Source organism: Plectropomus leopardus, chromosome 12, assembly GCF_026936395.1.
Source record: "Plectropomus leopardus strain MGB_pleo_1.0 chromosome 12, ASM2693639v1, whole genome shotgun sequence".
Taxonomy (NCBI): Eukaryota; Metazoa; Chordata; class Actinopteri; order Perciformes; family Serranidae; genus Plectropomus; species Plectropomus leopardus.
The window spans coordinates 11,849,144-11,867,066 of record NC_142187.1 but is presented as its reverse complement, the minus strand read 5'-3'; the positions used below and the strand labels follow the sequence as shown (position 1 = coordinate 11,867,066).

The window sequence follows — 17,923 nt, the reverse complement described above, 5'->3', positions numbered from 1 at the left end:
ACTGAAGCCATCAGAAGGAGAGATGGATTTCAATTTCAAAATTCAACACACTAATATTGATGCTAATAGTTGTAAAGCTTTAATGTTGTGTTTTTAGGGCCTTTAAGGCTGTATTACAAGCAAATTATACAATTTCCTTAACATTTTTTATCTGTATTTATATTGGCATTTATGATATAGTTTGAAATTAGGTAGTGTTCCTCTCTCAGGGATACATCGACATTTTATTCTTTCTTAAATTCACTTTCTTAGCATGACACGAGGAGTCACACTGGCCACATTTATGGAAATAAGCCAGGTGGAAACATACTGAAATTCACCACTGATTAATTCATGCATTATAAAAAACAAATATTAAGTTGGTTAACAAGCAAATATGAACACAAAGTAAATGTCACCAGACCAGATCCATGCAAAATAGTTTATATTTAAACAGAATTTAGGTTTTTTACAAGAGTCACATGATAACTGTGAAGGTAAATGTTTTGCCTGTTTTGTCCTAATGATTAGTTTGTGTCAAAGTCTGTGCTTCATGCTGCCATTTTGTGAATGACATGATACAGCTCATGGGCATTCCCGAACTACTAAAATGTTTCCCTGATTTGCTTTGATTGCTGCTGTCTTCCCCCTCATCCATCCATCTGTTCTTCTTCTACCTTTAATCCTCTTTGTCATCCCACCTTATTCTTCCATCCATACATCTGCTCATCATCAAATAGCTTCTGTAACAGCAACAAATACCTCCATTAATCTCTAACTTCCCTGCCTCAGCTACAATTAATCCATTCCCTCTCCATATCAATTCAGTCAGTTTGTTGTTGATATTCTATGTGTCCCAAAAATATGACATCATTCCTGCTATTCCTGCAGCTAAAAAACGGTGGTGAGATCAAACTGGAGCCCCTGTCAGCCTCTCTGATCCGCTCCGTGGCAGCCGTCACCTCCCAAGCGTCCGTAACCGCGGTAACCATCACGCCAGGCAGCAGCGGTGATGATGATGGTCACCGTCCAGGGAAGTCCACTGCTGTGCCCTACATCCCTGCCCAACAACAGGTTCCCAGCACCACAAGCAGCCACCAGGAGAGGGCGTTGAGGTATTTCTCCATGACCCAGAGCGGGGACCCAGGCCACCCTGAGCCTGAGCTCAACTCCTCCCTTCCCATCCCTGAGAGCCGAGAGAAAGCGGGGGCGCCTATTGGTCCCACCTCCTCTCCTGGTCACAGACAGCAGGGGGAGGCTGCGGAGGAGGGCTGGAGAGAGCGTCAGGAGGAGGAGGTTAGGGGGAGACAGCAGGGAGGAGCCAGAGAGGAGATCCAAGACGGCAGCATTCAGGGAAAGCTGCACTCCCCCGACAGGGACCGGGACAGCAGGCAGCAGCAGCATCCTCAGCCTCAGCACTCTGCAGAGCCCTCTTTGTGGAGGGGCGAGACAGAGCCTCTGCCCAGCTGGAGAGCCGCAGACGGACACTCCCAAGAGAGCAGGGAGAGAGCTGAGGGAAGAGGAAGAGGAGGGTACCTGAGAGAGGCTGTTCACAGCTCCTCCACACAGGAGCAGGAGAGGAGCGGTGGCCGGAGCCAGCCGGGCATCTCAGGTAGGAGGCTTCACACAGAAAAGAGATGGAGAGGAGTGGATTGGGGGGGGGGAATACAGGGTTGTGGGTAAAAGGAGGGATGTGGGAAAGGAGATTACAATGGAGGGGACATAAAGAAAAGAGAGAAAGGCAGTGACAAAAAAAGAGGAAGCAATGTCTAGGGAAGGGACTGTTCTCATTATCCTCATTGTCTTATGCAGCGTGCTCCCACGCATGATTGCTTTCTGACGGCTGCACACACACACTTGTCCCAGCTGGGGGTATTTGATTTGGCAGATACAGAGAGAGAGAGAGTGTGAAGGAGAGAGAGAGAGAGACGTCTGAAGCTGCATCTAATTAGCATATTTTTCCATGCATTTGCCTCGTGGCTCCTCTTTGTCTAGAAAGAGGAAGACCTTTTCCTGACATGCCGTTTGTCAGCAAACAGCCGGAGATTTTGAGATCGAACTGTGTGTGCACACTGCCGTGGCCTATAAAGGGGCTGTGGTCCCCATGCACCATATTAACGCCTGTGGGCTAGCCTTGCTCACACTACAGTATAATAGACCTGACCTGTTTTTATGTGCTGATGCAGAATGTGTCCAGGGGTGGTTTTTTCCCATGCATGCACACAAACAGTGCAGAGGATCATCAGCACTCAGTGCGAGGGTACAGAACAATTGGTCGACACTTACATGAAGCAGGTAGAGGACAGGAAGGACACAATGGACGCCTTGTCTGCAGGCTGTACTCTTATTTACTTCTGCGTGGATAGATTCTCATTCAAGTATAGTCTATTAGACTCATAAGGCTAGCAGGACTTGTATCGACTTAGTATAATTCCCTGCGGACATAACCACTACACCCCTATCACTGACCCTAACCCTGACCTTAACTAAGAACGTCTTAAGCCTAAGACATTTTACTTGTCGGGACCAGTGTTTTGTCCCAAGTTGTGAGAGGAGTCCCCAAAATGTGACCAGCATACTGTGCACAGCAGGCTTTAATTCATACTAATCATATTGCCTCTGCAAAAGCAGCTGCATGTGTGCATGCAGGCCTTTCAGAGATGAGGACTGGGTAACTGGGGATTTACGCTAATCAAACAATAAGTAAAAATTAGGGCTGTAAAACAATTTATTTCTAAATCACAATTAATCACAGGATTTCAATAGATAATTGAGATGAATTGCATTTTTTTAATGACAATGAATTCAGTTCCATTTTTTGCATTTCAAAACCGTTTTTTAAGTCCATATTGATGAAGTAAAGCAATTCTTACCAGATTGTGTCAATTAGGGATCAAATAACAACAAAAAACTGCATGGGACTAGCATAAAGTTAGAATGTCTGTAAAGGGGAGACTCATGGGTACCCACAGAATCCATTTTCATTCAGATATCTTGAGGTCAGAGGTCAAGGGACCCCTGTGAAATAACCATGCCGTTTTTCCACCACCATAATTAAGCCTAACTTGGAGCGTTATTCATTTGCATTTTCATATGATATCAGTATAAAATAAATTTACAAAAAAAAAATTGTATGTACCTTAATCACATCCCAGTCAGAGCAAAAACAAGTAAAAATAAATGTCATTGAAAAAAAATGTGGATTTCTTCCATTGCATCCAACTAAAGCTGAACAATTCATCAAAATTTTATCAAAATTGCAATATTGCCCACTGTAATTTTTTAAAGTGCAGGAGGTGAAATGTGCATCAAAACACCATTTTAAATTGAATATTGCCATGCTGCAGAGATGTCCTGGCCTATTCAGCAAATTCTACTAACTTAAGAAAACATCTTTGTTTAGCAGAGAAAAATCCCCCTATTCATTTTAATGAGTTTTTCAATGAAAATTAGATTAATGTTGTAAAAATGATCAATCCCTCCAATATCGCAAATCATATCACAATTGCAATACCAGTAGGCCTGTGCTCGACTGAGAATTTTGCCAGTGGAATCAGACTTGCGAGTTCATTACGAATATTTGGTGATTTGGTGTTTTGAGATAAAGTTTTTAAGTCTGCAGAATGTTAGTTGTGACAGCGCATTCACCTAATATGGTGGACAATCTAACAGCGCTTACGTGGGATCATTTGTGCACAACATTTGTGGTTTACACTCGATATTAAACAAAGGCCGAAAACTGTGTTGATGGGCTGTAACTTCACCCGTTCTCGCCAAAAGAGAGATGATGATGTTATCTCAGAGCCTTATGGTGCAGAGACTCTCTTCCTCTGTGCCGACATTGTTGATGCGTGATTATAGACTGTTTATCTTCTTTTTCAGACTTGCCGGATCATCCTGCGCCACTGAGGCCACTGATAGCTAAGGTGTCATCCAGGACAGTGTCTCACGTTTCAAGCAGCCAGCCTCAGAAGCAAACCAACATCCAGCCTCCTCAAACTCTCCCTAAACCCCTCACACAACAGCCTCCTCCAACAGCCCCCAAACCTTCGGTCGACATCCAGCTCCAGCCGTACTCCCAGCCCTCTCAGCCCCCACCAACGTATCCCAAACCTTTCACTCAGTCCCCACAAACCCAGCCCAAACCTCAGGGATTTGTCCAACCTCTCCCTAAGCCTTATCTGCAGACAGCCCCTCAGCCCCAGCCTAAACCCCAGGTGCCTCCACAAACACCACCCAAGCCCCAGTCCTTCCCCCAGGCACTGGTCAAGTCCCAGTCGCTGCCCCTGGACCACAGCGAGGACCTCAGCAAGCACAGTGTCCATTCTGGAGATCTGCTGTCCCCCACAGACTCTGGAGACCAACTGTCTGACGGCATGTCCACCAAACAGATGTCCATCAAGGAGAGGTGAGTGACAGCTGAGGGTTTGGGTTGAAGATTTAAAAGCACATTATTGGTCAGTCATTATTAGTCTTATATTTTTTTATACTACTTCTATTGGTTTTTCTGTCCTTTTTTTCTCTCTTCTGTTTTTTTTATGTCTTTACAACATGGTACTGAGCTGTTGCTGGAAACCTGAATTTCCCTGTTGGGATTATTAAAGTTGCTATACCTACTGTATATAGGTTAATGCCACTGTTCAGGTTGTGAGCCCAACTGGCTGAGTTGCCAGTGGCTGACACTCGCTGCTAAAAACACGGATCTAACATCATTTTAAGATTACAGCACACTTCTCTGACACTGTGCCTTGCAACAGGACCCATGATGTTTGGTGTTATTGTTATTTTATCTTTACTGGACTGCAGGCCAGTATTGGATCTAAGATTATCTGCTACCAGGCCACAAGTAAACAGGATGATTTGGCAAAAAAATGCTGAAAAATAATGATGGAACTTTAATTGCAACATTTCAAAATGTGGCACAGTGGGTTTGTACTGCATTTTTCCTCCTCTCCTCACCCCCTGTCACACCAACAAAATGTGAATTTTAACCACAGCTTATCTCTATGCAAGGTAGCCAGTCCCTTATCATCTTTGATATTTATTGAGTAACCACAGTGAGAGACAAACTAAATTAAAGTTTCGGTTTTGTTTGTTTTTTTTATGCTTTTTTGCATTCTCTCTCCTGCACTTTTGTGACTCTTTGTCTCTCTGTCAGTTTCTAACTTGTATCAAGGCTCTGGCTTATGTTTGTTGGGCAGATAAATAAATTTGGAGAGAGATCAAGACTAAAACTAAACGTACATTATTTGTGAACAAACATATGACCATGCAAACAGACCAATACAGGGTTCCTATGCAGTATGGGAAAGTCCAGAATTAGATTTTAGTCATTTCCAGATAAGTATGGAAAAAAGAAATACTTTTTGTTTCCAGAATATTGCCCCTATTCTGTTTTCTTAATTCACAATTTCAGTGTTTTTCAATGGAGCCTTGTGCGTGCCAGAATGAGCATGATGTTGTCAAAAGCAGGGCAAGAATTATGTATATCATTAAATTGCATTACAGATCACAAATAACCAAACAGTAAGCTTGCCTGACCATTTGGGAGTTATGCAGTGATGTGGTTATCAGTTAACAAGCTGTCTTTTCTACGCAGGAGAGCATATGTTTAAGGCTGAATTCAGCGTCGTTTCCATGGACACAGTGAATACACAAGGCTGCACAGGCATCATGAAAATTTAATTATTTAACTTTTTTCTCAAACTCATTCTAGGTCCTTGTACTCAGATATAAAATGTGGTTTTAAAAATTGTCGGAAGGTATAGAGATTTGAGTCTGGAAAAGTATGCAGTTTTGAAACTGAATATGTATAGGAACCCTATGTTACTTTAGCTTTCACCACATGTACCAATAGAGTGTGGAGAACAATCATATTTGCATTACCCTGACTCGTTGCAGGCAACAACGCTGAAAATATAAAAAAAGGTTTGGTATGTTTATTTGTGATCCATCAGTCACCAATGAAAAAAATAAGAGCCACAACTCTGCACTAATGTTCAGTAGTTTTGTAAGATATGCGTGACATGAAAGGAGAAATAAATAAGTTAATTCTATTCATCAGTATAACTTCACACATGCATTGTGGTTAGAACTTGTGATCAGTGGTAAAGGGAGCTCCTTTTTCTTGACTGAAAAAAACAACTTTCTGATTGCTATCACAGTGACTCCCAATCTGCTGCAGATTATCAAATGAAAACCAGATCTCTGAAAAACTGAAAATAAAGGCTGATCCATAATAAAGGCATGGGGTTAAAGTGCTCCTTAAAAGCTGATGTCTAGCAAAGCTGCAGGCACAAATTAACCTTGATTCCATTCACAAATCCAGAATCGAGTCAGAGCTCGGCCCTTCACAAGGTGAAAACTGAGATGTCAGCAGAGATCAGACAGTGCCTCATAAATTCGCAGCGTTTGACAGAATCAGGCGCGAGTCACTTTCTCCCCGTCCTTGCAGTATGTAGGTTTTTTTTCCACCCTATTACATTTTTGGAGGTGTGAGAGATTCATTTTTAGCAACATTGTGTTTCTCCTTTCAGAGCCGTGTGGACTGGAGGAGAAATCCTCAGAGATTTCACAGATTCCTCCTAATGCCCTCATTTCTGCCCTGTCCACACTCAGGCAGCGGAGATGATGACATACTTTCTTTTACCCCTCAGCCATCAGTTATCAGCACTTTGGAGGTCTTTTTTTAACAGTCACATTTTCTGGTTGCAGAGCAGAAATCTCTGACCTGGTTTTTCACTCTTGAATGATTATTTTCTAATGACCTTTATGGGCATAATGGAAATGCAGGACAGTTTTTGTTCCCTGTATTTGATCATTTTCTTGGTTGATCACATTAACTGTCAGACCTTAAAATGAAATCCCATGGGAATGTAGAAAATGTTAGCAATTAAAAAGGTCCAACCCAGTTCAACAAAACAACAAAACACAGCTTAACACAAGGATAAAATGTGCTGTTGCCGATTTTTAACCAGGTCAGCATCACTTATTCTGGAGCTCCCCATCTATCTGCTAGCCAAAATGACTCGTTGCACACATCACTGTCTATCCTGACTCTGCCAGTTCCTTTTGGTATTTTTCGAAACAGCAACTAAAAGATCTGAAATCAAATTTGACTGCTGCTTTTCCAGCTTTGAGCCCATTTCTTCAGTATTTTTTAAATTTTTTGAAGTTAGCTTTAAAGTGAATAAAGTTTTTGAAGTCCTGGTAACCTGGTAGGGAAGAATTTAAAGATCTTCATATCCACTTCTCCCTCTTTTCTCCCACTTAAGTAGTGTTTTTTTTTAAAAATCTTACTTTGTTAGATATGATCCACAAAATTTCAGCACGTTTTCGGTAAATATAGAAAAAAAACTGCAACTCCCTTCCTTCCATGATATATATTTTTTAGAATTTTGAATTATTTTTCTGTGATGCTAAAAAGGCCGTGGATGGAGGATCAGGAATGCAAAAATAAATGTAAGTTTCTGTAATCCTTCTCAGCTAATTGAACAACAACAACAACGACAACTGTTCTGTGGATACCATGTGAATACTATGGCTCTGTACATAGTGAACAGCTCTTTACAGTGCTTGTTGTGTGCAGTATACTGCATATGCTGTTTGTTTTGTTGTACACCCACCTGGGGACTGGGGATGAGAAATGAGTTTTTGGTTATATCTCTGGGTAATGCTTCAGATTTCAAGTGCTGAAAATTATTTTTGTACATGTGGTCCCTTTCAAATAAAATGTCAATAGATAAAACTGAGACAAGTCATTAAGAACAGACAGTATAAACAGGGTTGCTTATAAGTTAGCTTTTTTGCCAACTGATCTTATTAAAATTGATTTTTTTTTTGTTTAATATCAGAGTGGCACTGCTGAAGAAGAGCGGCGAGGAGGACTGGAGGAACAGGATCAACAAAAAACAAGAAGTGGTTAAGGTGGCATCCACCGAGCAGCAGGCTCAGCTATGGGAGACGGAGCAGACCTGCGAGAAGAAGGTCAGTCCGATCTGCTCGCTCGCCAGTGTTAATGAGGGATAACTCAAATCATATATCTTATTTTTTCTAAAGAGTTGCAAGTTGTTGTTGTGCTTTAACCCTTTGAAACCTAGATTGAGATCACTTTTCTTGTGCTGGATTCAGACGCCTCTAAGAAGTATTTAAGTCTCTGAACCCAAGAGAGCAATTTCTTACACATGTTTGTGTAAGAAATTGAAATTGAATTAAAAAAAAAAAAATTCAAAAGCTAGGGAAAAATTTCCTGAGAACTTTTTCTAATTATTATATTATATATTTAAGATTATTTTACAGAAATATACTTTTTAAGCAGGTTTTTATTTCAGGGCATTTCTCTGTTTTTTTTTTTGTTGTTTTACTTTTCCATTCATTTTTGTTTTTGTGTGTGTGTGTGTGTGCGTGCATTTAAATTCAATTCAGTTCAAAACTTTATTAAGGACTCAGGTCAAAGAGGTCCATAGGTAGGACATTAAAATAAAAAAAGGAAATAAAACACACATATATATATACAGACACACTTATTTTCATTTAATTTTCTTGTAATTTTTTTTTCATTTTACTAATTTCTTACTCATTTCTAGGTAATTTCTTCTTAATTTGGTCATTGTCTTCTTCCTGTGTATTTTTTTTAAGCATTGTCATGCCCAGCTCGTTCAAGAGCATAACAAAGAAGGGGGGACCACACAATAAACATTTAAAGTAACAATAAATTTATTAAAGATAACACAACAAAACAGACATAAAGTAGAACTTAAACTCACTGTTCTCCCTGGATGCAGCTCACATGCAGTTCACACAAGAAAGAGTTAAACTGTCTCAACCCCCTACCTGATAAACAGGTCACATAGGGGCCATTACAACACACAGACTAACTCAAAAGATTGCACATTTGTAGGTTCAAAACCGTACGAGCCCCCTCTTGTTATGCCCAGCTCGTTCAAGAGCATATCAAAGACGGGAGGACCACACAGTTGCCATTTAAATTAACAATAAATTTATTAAAGATAACACAAACAAGAGCGAACCAAGATGTAGGTCAGTCATCAGTGGTGAGGTGTGGGTGTTGGGTGCATGAAGCGTGTGGGTGCTAAATCAAACCATAAGGAAACAAAAGGCTAACCAAACAAACCAAAAAAAAACTATGTTGGGGTGCCTGGCAGGCACCAGCTTTACAGGAGGGAGAGAGGGCGCCATCTTGGAAATGGCCAGGCTTAAATAGGCTTTGGGCAGGTGGGTTAAATCTCAACAACGAGGTGGGAGGAGCCAAGCAGGGAGGGAGATCCTGAAACAAAGAGCATAGGCAGGCCAAACAGGAACTGACAAGTGTCCCAGGGGCATCACTGCATTCAAACTCATTTTTAAAGGGCTAATGGATACAATTGGAAAGCTGAGTTCTGTATAGATCTCTGAAATCTCAACAGTACATCTGGCTATATTCTGCCATAAGCAGTAGGGAAAAGATAGACATTTTCCATCATTTTACCCTTTGCTATTGCCCTGCTACTGTGTTGTTATCTTAGTGGGAGTTTATATAGATCATTTTGGAGTCCTGATTTTAATATACAAACACATTTTTCAAAAAGAGTTAAATTTCTGGGTGATGATGGTCGAACAGCTTTACCAAAGTAGCCAAAATAAACACAAGAGCCACATTTCAGCCCCCATCCTTCATGGTTACCATGCCAGCTCCTGTCTCCGCTCTTTTAGCTAAGTGCCCCTTTCATTTCCTCCTTCAGTCCATCTGTTGTTTGAGCCCACTGGTCCAGATCAGTGCAGCATCCAGCACCCCATAGGCTGTAGACCAGGAGGCATATGGGACAGTCTGCTCCTGTAGAATTAGCAGTCTTGGGGTTTGCAGAATAGACTCTCCATCTCTTGTTTTATAACAAGATTAGATTAGGGTAAGCTCCGGGCTAAATTTTAATAATGACTTTAAAATCGTATTTGACAGAAAGTGGTGGTACAAGAATCTCTTATTCATATGCATATCTACTGGTTAATACAGCAGCTAGAATTAAATAAATAAAATCAAAGAATTACTTTCAGGATTAACACTTTTTCCTGCAGTTCATCTTCTTCACATTAGTATTCTGTTGGGCAAAACTGCCTGCTTAAACCCTCGATGGTAATCCTTCAGGCAGTCTCCCCCTAAACCCATTACAGCAACAATACCTCCCCCCCCCCTCCCCCCCTTTTCTCTCCTCTGACCGAGAACTTCCACTGTGTTTAACCCCTCAGGAGGAAGGGGTGGTCGTTCAAGATTACTCTGCTGTGTCTGTGTCTGAACAGCTATGGGTAAGACCCAGTGTGGGCCGCACACCAACCCTCACCCAATCAGCTTCGTGTGGGACGTGTGTCGTCCAATCACAGCTTTGTGTGGACTTTGTGTTCTTTGACGGCTTCTGCTCATCTGGGGGTCTGTGGGTGCTTTTTTCTTTACTTCAAGTCTGTAAAGCTACTGAGATGGTGGGGTGGTGCTGGCACTTTTCTATGCTTTTTCTTCTTCCGATTCTGTCTAAAAGGGGCATTAAGTAATCAATTTACTTCAAACTAAAGGAAAGTTCACATCTGAATGCAGCTTGTGTTGCCTTTCAGATCAAAACATTCAATTAGAATTTTTGTCTAGTAATATATTATTTATACTTTCTCCAAACATTGTACACATAATAATGACTAGGGCAAGCGAAATCAGATCTTTTTTTGGAAAACACGTCATTATGCTGTGATTGCTTTACATTTGTACAAATATGCACAGTTTTATTTAGAGAGAGAGAAGAGAAGAGAAGAGAGAATACATATAAATATAGAAATGTTTTCCAAGCACAAAACAAAATGTCTTCGAGCTAAAATATATAAAAAAATTAATACAAGAATATATATCAGAAATTACATTTTTGAAAGACAGAGATGGATCACTGAAATTGAAAGATTATTCAAATTAAAGAATGTGAAGAAGGTAAAAAAAAAAACACTTGAATGAGAGTTTCATGAGTGAACTTTGTATTGTCTAAAATAGTAAATCGTTGCAAGCAAAAAAAGGTTTTGGATGGTATAGATATGGTATATTTTAAAACCAACTATTACTGAATGCACCTTTAAGCTTTAAGTTGTGTTTTCGCCGCAACAGTTATTGAATATGTGACTTTCTGTGTCTGAGACAAGCTTTTCCTGGCTCAACAAAAAGCTTTTTTTTTTTTTTTTGCAGTTATTGTCTTTGTTACTAACAGTGAAAACATTGTATTTAATAGAGAATAGATTTTAAGAGCATTTTTAATTTAGGAAGCATGATCTTTTAATTCACTGTAATTCACGGTTTCTGAAAGAGAACAAATTGATATTTACATTGTGCATGTATGTTCCAAAACATATTTAAAATCGATCAGAATTAGCTTTATTTTAATTTGACACATTTTTATTGCTCCCAAAGTACTTAGAGAAATAAACATACAGCTAAAATATGCATGAAAAAGCTAAAAAAACATTTAACTTTTATGTACATACAGGTAGGTGAAAAATATCTAAGCAGCAACAATGAACACCAACATACTATTTTCAAAGTCTATTTTGTGTACAGTTCACTGTTGTTTACAGCACTTGGTAGCTGGTGAATAGCGAGTAGTTTAACAGTCATGTTGCATTCCCAGTTTTTGGCCCTTCTCTCCTTTGCATCCCTCCCTTACTTCCTTCATCTGCATGCTTGTTGTTTTTCCTTCCATTTCCTCCTTTACTTTCTTTCACTTTTCATCCACCTCTACATCCTCAGGAACCTGTCTTCTCTTCCACCTTTTCCCCTACTATCTCCCTTGGCCAAAAGTGTCAGTATATTGACCATCACAGTCAGGTAAGGACATGCACATGGCACGCTCGAATGTGCTGCATGTACAGAATGGAGTCTTATCTTTCCTGCTCGGTTTATAGCTACTGGTGTGAAGGGCGTTTTGTTGAGTTTTATTTGATTGTGACTGCATGAAAAAAAACGCAGTGTATCACCATCACTCCCATGCTGGAATAAAGTAGTTTATATAGGCTACAGAGGACATGCAGCGAGCACGTTTGAGTGCATCACATCGTTTTATATCTGCTTGGTTTGACACTGTGACTACGTGAATAATTGCTGGAGTCACATGAAGTTATAGTGAAGCTCTGTGAGAAGTGATGGCGCTCTCTGACTCTTGGACAGCAGATCCAGTGGTGTCAGGAAGCTTTTTGGTTTGGCTTTATGATCTCATTTTAAGTTTAATGCAGCTCTTGAACCTGCGAAGAACATAACTCCAGCGTGACTGAAAATACCCTGAAATTCTAGCTGTCAGCCTCATTGTGCAGACTTTGTTGCTTTTGCATGCAAGACTTGGCACATGAGCTTAATCATATTTCATTACTTAATGGTTTGTCTGATTTCCTCTTGTCTGTGCAGAAGGTGGGAGAGGATATCGAGGCCCAGATGACCATTGAGGAGAGAAAACAGATGATTTCAATTCGTGAGGATGCCTGGAAGACAAAGGGCAAAGGAGCAGCCAATGATTCCACCCAGTACACCGTGGCTGCTCGTATGGTCAAGAAAGGTCAGTGCACAAACCTGCTGTTATCCAGCCATCTTCACTGAGGTGTACACCGTTTGAAAATACCTCTTGGTATGATTTTTATGCACAAGTACACCCATTTTATTAGACCAAAGAGGCCTTCAAAATGCCTTTTCCCTAACTCAGATACTCAGAAACTCAGATTTGTTCGCCACTTTTAGATTTTGATGCACGGTTTGATTATTTGATGAAATGAGAATCAAAACTTTCTTCCATCAAACAGCTCCTCTGTGCATAAATAAATGATTTTCTGTCAATATTATGTTTTCCTGACACTGCCATCAAGTGCTGCTAACGTGTGAAATTGTCCAGTGAAATTTCACACCTAGAGACACTAATCTGAGTACAGAACACCAGAACAACATTTAAACCAAAGATGCTGTGTTTTTGTTGTGAAACTTAGAAATTGAAATACCTATTTCTGGAAGAACTGATAATATCTTTGGTAACTTTAGGTAATGATTTTTTTTCTATAGTAGGTGATAAACTGTCTTGATTTTCATAAAAAGCATAACTTAATCACAGCTGTATATTGAAATATATATTATAAATGGAAATAGAAATGGAATTGAAATAAACTGGCACATATTAAATTTGATATTTTGTCTCAATGCATGTATGTCTGAATGTTGGCAGGCCTGGCAGCTTCCTCCTCTGTTATCAGTCCCATCCTGTCACCGGTTTCCACCAAACTCAAGAGCGGCCTGCCTGCTGTCAACAAACCACAAGAGGGTGAGACAGATCTGCAAGTCCTGTGACGTCACTGCCACCTCCGTGAAAGAAATCCCAGTCAGAGGATTTTACCAATAACTGTGGTTTGAACCAGAATGGACTGAAGTTAATTTTCACACTTGTTGTTGCTTTAGCCAGAAGCACTTTGTACTACAAACATATTTTAAACTATATACAAGTGTACATACAATAATATAAATATTTTATTTACAAAATCATCAAGTTAAAGTCATTAAGCTCATAAAAACACACACATGCACACAAAGACGAATAGCTTGAATACCTCTTTGAAAAATGATATTGAAACAAAAAGAATTGTGCATTTTTTCTGTCGTTAAAAATGTTAGTGTTAGTAATATTGAATTGTGTCATTGATAGAAATCGAGGCCAGACCAGACATGGAATCAGATAAGAAACTAGACAAGTTGGAGAGCTTCTTGGGACGTCTAAATAGCAAAGGTATGTACTTCCTCACTGGTTTTAAGCTCATTAAGTGATATTTAATATCTCTTCAGAAATGTTTTGTGTCACCTGCAGCAGATCTCTAAGAAAAAAATTGCATGTCTGTTTATTTGGTGGGGGGGGGTTGCTGAGCATGTTTTCTGCTATTTGGGCAAATTTTGCCCTTGGTGTGTACAGATTTTATTATTGCATTAGAGTTTTATCTCCTTTCTCCTTTTTCCTGTGTTGATCAGTGGCAGGTTTGCAGGAAACCACCATAACAGTTACTGAGAAGGCAGTGAAGGAAGTGATGAAGCTGGATGACGAAATCTTCTCCAAGTTCTACAAACGTGTTGCTGAGTTTCCACGCATGCCCACCAGAATCGAGATCAATGAGGATTTTGACTCCATCTTTGGCTCTCAGGCTCCCAAGTAAGAAAAATAATAATGGTGGCTGCACAGAACTCATACATGTCACACACAACTCATACATGCTCATGCACATGTTTTTCTCCCTTTCCAGGTTGACTTCAGCCATGGTGCAGCATAAGCGATCGGTGCGGCCATCAAGGAATGTCCAGGCCTCCAGAAACCCTCTGAAGATGCTGGCAGCCAGAGAGGACATCAGACACGAGTACACCGAGCAGAGACTGAATGTGGCACAGCTGGAGAGCAAGAGAATAAAGGCTGAGAAGAGTGAGTGTAATCATGAGACAGAAAGACTCAATTAAGTCCAAGTATTTCTTCTTACTGTTGACAAAAATCCCAGTTGAAAACTGGAAACTTTTATTATTTTTTACAGCCTACAAAAATATATCTCCACCTTTTTTTTAAGAGGATAAACAAACAGAACTAATGTAGTAATTATGTAGTAATGTAGTAATGCAGCCTCATATGACCTACTTCTGTAGCAGTGTTTACAGTCGGAGTTTAGTTTCTTAAAAGTTTAATAAAGCATTTGTGCTATTTTTCTGTCCTTTGTAGTTGTATATTTTTTTTAAATAAAATGTGTACTCTTTATTGCAGTTAATAAAACCTCTGAGTACTCCGAGGCTGCTCTGGCAGGTCTAGCCAGTAAAGAAAACTTCAGCAGCGTGAGTCTGCGCAGCGTCAACATCTCTGAGCAGATGTCCAACAACAGCGCTGTGCCGTACAAGAACCTCATGCTGATGCAGGTTAAAGGTAAAAAGACCTTCTGACTGTGCTGAGATATATCTCTGAAGCTCCTACCCTCTGACTTTATGTGCTTTCAGGGCTTAGACTAATAATAGATGTTAAGCTCTAATTAAACCCTGGACGTGAACAGATTTTGTTAACTTCAATCAGAGCTGTTTCCCCCTCTGTCCAGTCTTTGTGGTAAGATAAGCTAAGGAGCTGCTGGCTGTATAATTAAATGGCTGTTATAAGACCTTCTCATCTAACTCTTGACTAAAAAGCATATTTCCCAAAATGTCGAACTATTCCTTTAAAAAAAAAGCTTAGTTGCCATTCATTTTTCTGACATATAACATTTTTAACACAGAGCCAATGTGCTCAAAAGAAAGTGAAAACTATGATTTGTCATGATAAGAACTCTTTCATTCCAGGTCGTCGTCATGTTCAGACCAGATTAGTGGAGCCGAGAGCGTCATCACTGAACAGTGGCGACTGTTTCCTGTTGGTCACTCCAGAGCACTGCTTCATCTGGATAGGAGAGTTCTCAAATGTCATTGAGAAGGCCAAGGTGAGCGCTGTGATTTTATTATTAATTATGTGTCTTATACTCAAGAGTTTCACTTTAGATGTGGAGAAGCAAGGCTACTGTTGTAATACTGGCATTAGCAAAGATGATTCATTGATGATTCTGCCTCTCATTTGCATTCCCCACACAAACACACACACACACACACACACACACACACACACACACACACACAGTAATCCCTGATACACACTGGCACATATGCCCATCTGTGCTCCTCATCCAACACATGCTTTCAGGCTACAGCTCTTCCATTTCCCCAGAGGATGTCTGTCTAGACACTTTGCAATAAACATTTGTTTTTATACTCCACCTCCTCGTTCAGTGCTGTTTACTCATTTTATTGTGTTTTTATGCACAAGAACATTAACTTGATTCAGCCAAACTTTTTTCCTATAGTTTCCTCACTTCAGTGTCTGACTCAGTTGCACCTTTTTGCAGAATTTTCATATAAATGTGAAGCAGTTGTAGAGGTCATTTCACCGTTCATGGATAAATCAAGAAAAGTCACATGTCCTCGTTGTTTACATCAAAGTCAACATGGGACTAAGAGACACAGCGCACAGACATCACCACTATCTCAGACAGATCCTTGTTTCTCTCCTGTAGGCAACTGATTTGGCTACTTTCATCCAGACGAATAAGGACATGGGCTGCAGGGCGAACCAGGTGCAGACCGTCGAGGAAGGGGTCAACCCACAGGGGCCAGACACGCAGCAGTTCTGGACGATCCTCGGAGGACAGACTGGTTACCAGCGTAAGACATGAGCCCCTCATATTCAGATTTGACAGGAGAGATACAGCTGTTGCTCTCAAACGCCCAATTAGATTTGCCACTGATTGTTCCCGGGTGCTTTTTGATGCAATGCAAACTGTAACAATGATATAATATATTTGTCTAATTGCGTACAGCGGCTGGGCCGCCAGAGGAGGACGAGCAGTTTGAGAATGCCATTGTGGAAACAAACTGTATCTTCAGACTGCTGGATGACAAACTGGTTCCTGATGATGACGAGTGGGGGAAGGTCCCTCGCAGCTCTCTGCTTTCATCTAAGGAGGTCAGTGTGTCTAACCTGGATTAGATCAACATGGTTTTATACTGTAAGCAAGAGTGGTGCCTTTTAACCGGCACTGTTTCAGCTTTGCTTTCAGGTGCCTTTTGGCCGGCTGTGGAAGCTGTTTTTCTGTTTCCAGTAGCCTCAGAACACGAGAATGTGATCAAAACATGAGCTGTTTCACATTAGATAACTTTACATCATGTTAAAATATAAATCTGTTTATGAGTTTCTAAAGGTGGAGTTTTCTTTAAACGTATCAAGCGTTGAATATTAATATTTAGAATATTTCAGGGTCTTAAAGAAGAGCTCTGTGCTATAAGCTGGTTATAATTTGTTGCTTAGCAACAGCAGGTGCCATAGCGAGCACCTCCTACATCCATCTGTGCATGGCTGCTGCTGAAAGAAAAAAAAAATGAAATGAGTTCAGGACACTGGGGCTGTCACCGAGGAGAGCACTGCAGTTACATTGCTTACTTTGCATATAAATGATGGAGCGTCTCACAGTCCTGCTTTTTATTCTGTTGTCTGTTGTTTTAGTCGAGTTTGTTATAATTTGTGTAGTTTGTTTTTGTTTTTTATGCTGTCAGTGTTTTCCTTACAGTGTTAATTTTGTGTTTTTCCATTTTACTTTAAATGTCTGTTTTAAATATACTTCATAAGTTAGTACATACATTTATATTAAATACATGCAATAGAGACAGGTCTTGTTTTAAAGACTACTTATTAATTAGGATTGTCTGCATGGTGCTTGGAGAGGTATTTATTCAAAATTAAGCAGCTGTGCAGCTGTTAGTTAACATGGACAAACTAAAACTAACAACTTAGTAACAATGTTGTTGTTGTTGTTGTTGTTGTTGTTGTTGTGCTGCAGGTGTTGGTGTTTGACTTTGGCAGTGAGGTGTATGTGTGGCACGGTAAAGAGGTGACTCTGGCCCAGAGGAAAGTGGCCTTCCAGCTGGCCAAACACCTTTGGAACGGGACGTTTGACTACACCTGCTGTGACATCAACCCGCTGGACCCTGGAGGCTGCAACACACTCATACCCAGGTGGGAAACACACACACATTTATTATTTACAGGGTTCCCACAGTGATGGAAAACTCATAGAATTTTAATTATCACATTTTCCAGGCCTGGAGAAGTCATAGAATCAGTAAAAATCGTTAGTTTTTGGAAAAGTGATGGAATTTCTTTGTATGTAATCTTCCATGGATAATCTTCCATGTGATGTGCCATAATGGCTTTTTTTCTGTAGCTGTCTACATAACATTGCTGTGATATGCACTGATAATATGTGTTTTATTTATCATCACCTAAGTTTTCTCCACACATTCTGTGTTTCCCTTAATGTATGCCAGTGCGCTGACATAATGTTTTTGAACAGAGTT

The 17,923-nt window shown here is 40.2% G+C and overlaps 1 protein-coding gene across 11 annotated transcripts in view; it reads left to right on the top strand.

The window, feature by feature from the left end:
* Positions 1-17,923, top strand: part of LOC121951703 (supervillin-like) — a 54,997-nt gene that overhangs the window by 27,303 nt on the left and 9,771 nt on the right. For 8 of the 11 annotated variants that reach the window (XM_088085109.1, XM_088085105.1, XM_088085103.1 and 5 more), the window contains 15 exons: positions 871-1,591; positions 3,862-4,387; positions 7,833-7,965; positions 10,222-10,278; positions 11,747-11,824; positions 12,398-12,545; positions 13,200-13,295; positions 13,674-13,754; positions 13,991-14,168; positions 14,260-14,432; positions 14,763-14,918; positions 15,323-15,459; positions 16,087-16,234; positions 16,390-16,535; positions 17,407-17,582. In XM_088085109.1, the coding sequence (XP_087941235.1) occupies positions 871-1,591; positions 3,862-4,387; positions 7,833-7,965; positions 10,222-10,278; positions 11,747-11,824; positions 12,398-12,545; positions 13,200-13,295; positions 13,674-13,754; positions 13,991-14,168; positions 14,260-14,432; positions 14,763-14,918; positions 15,323-15,459; positions 16,087-16,234; positions 16,390-16,535; positions 17,407-17,582 (2,954 nt within the window). The remainder of the gene's footprint in view (positions 1-870; positions 1,592-3,861; positions 4,388-7,832; positions 7,966-10,221; positions 10,279-11,746; positions 11,825-12,397; positions 12,546-13,199; positions 13,296-13,673; positions 13,755-13,990; positions 14,169-14,259; positions 14,433-14,762; positions 14,919-15,322; positions 15,460-16,086; positions 16,235-16,389; positions 16,536-17,406; positions 17,583-17,923) is intronic. The other 3 variants (XM_088085112.1, XM_088085106.1, XM_088085108.1) reach the window with 2 other exon arrangements.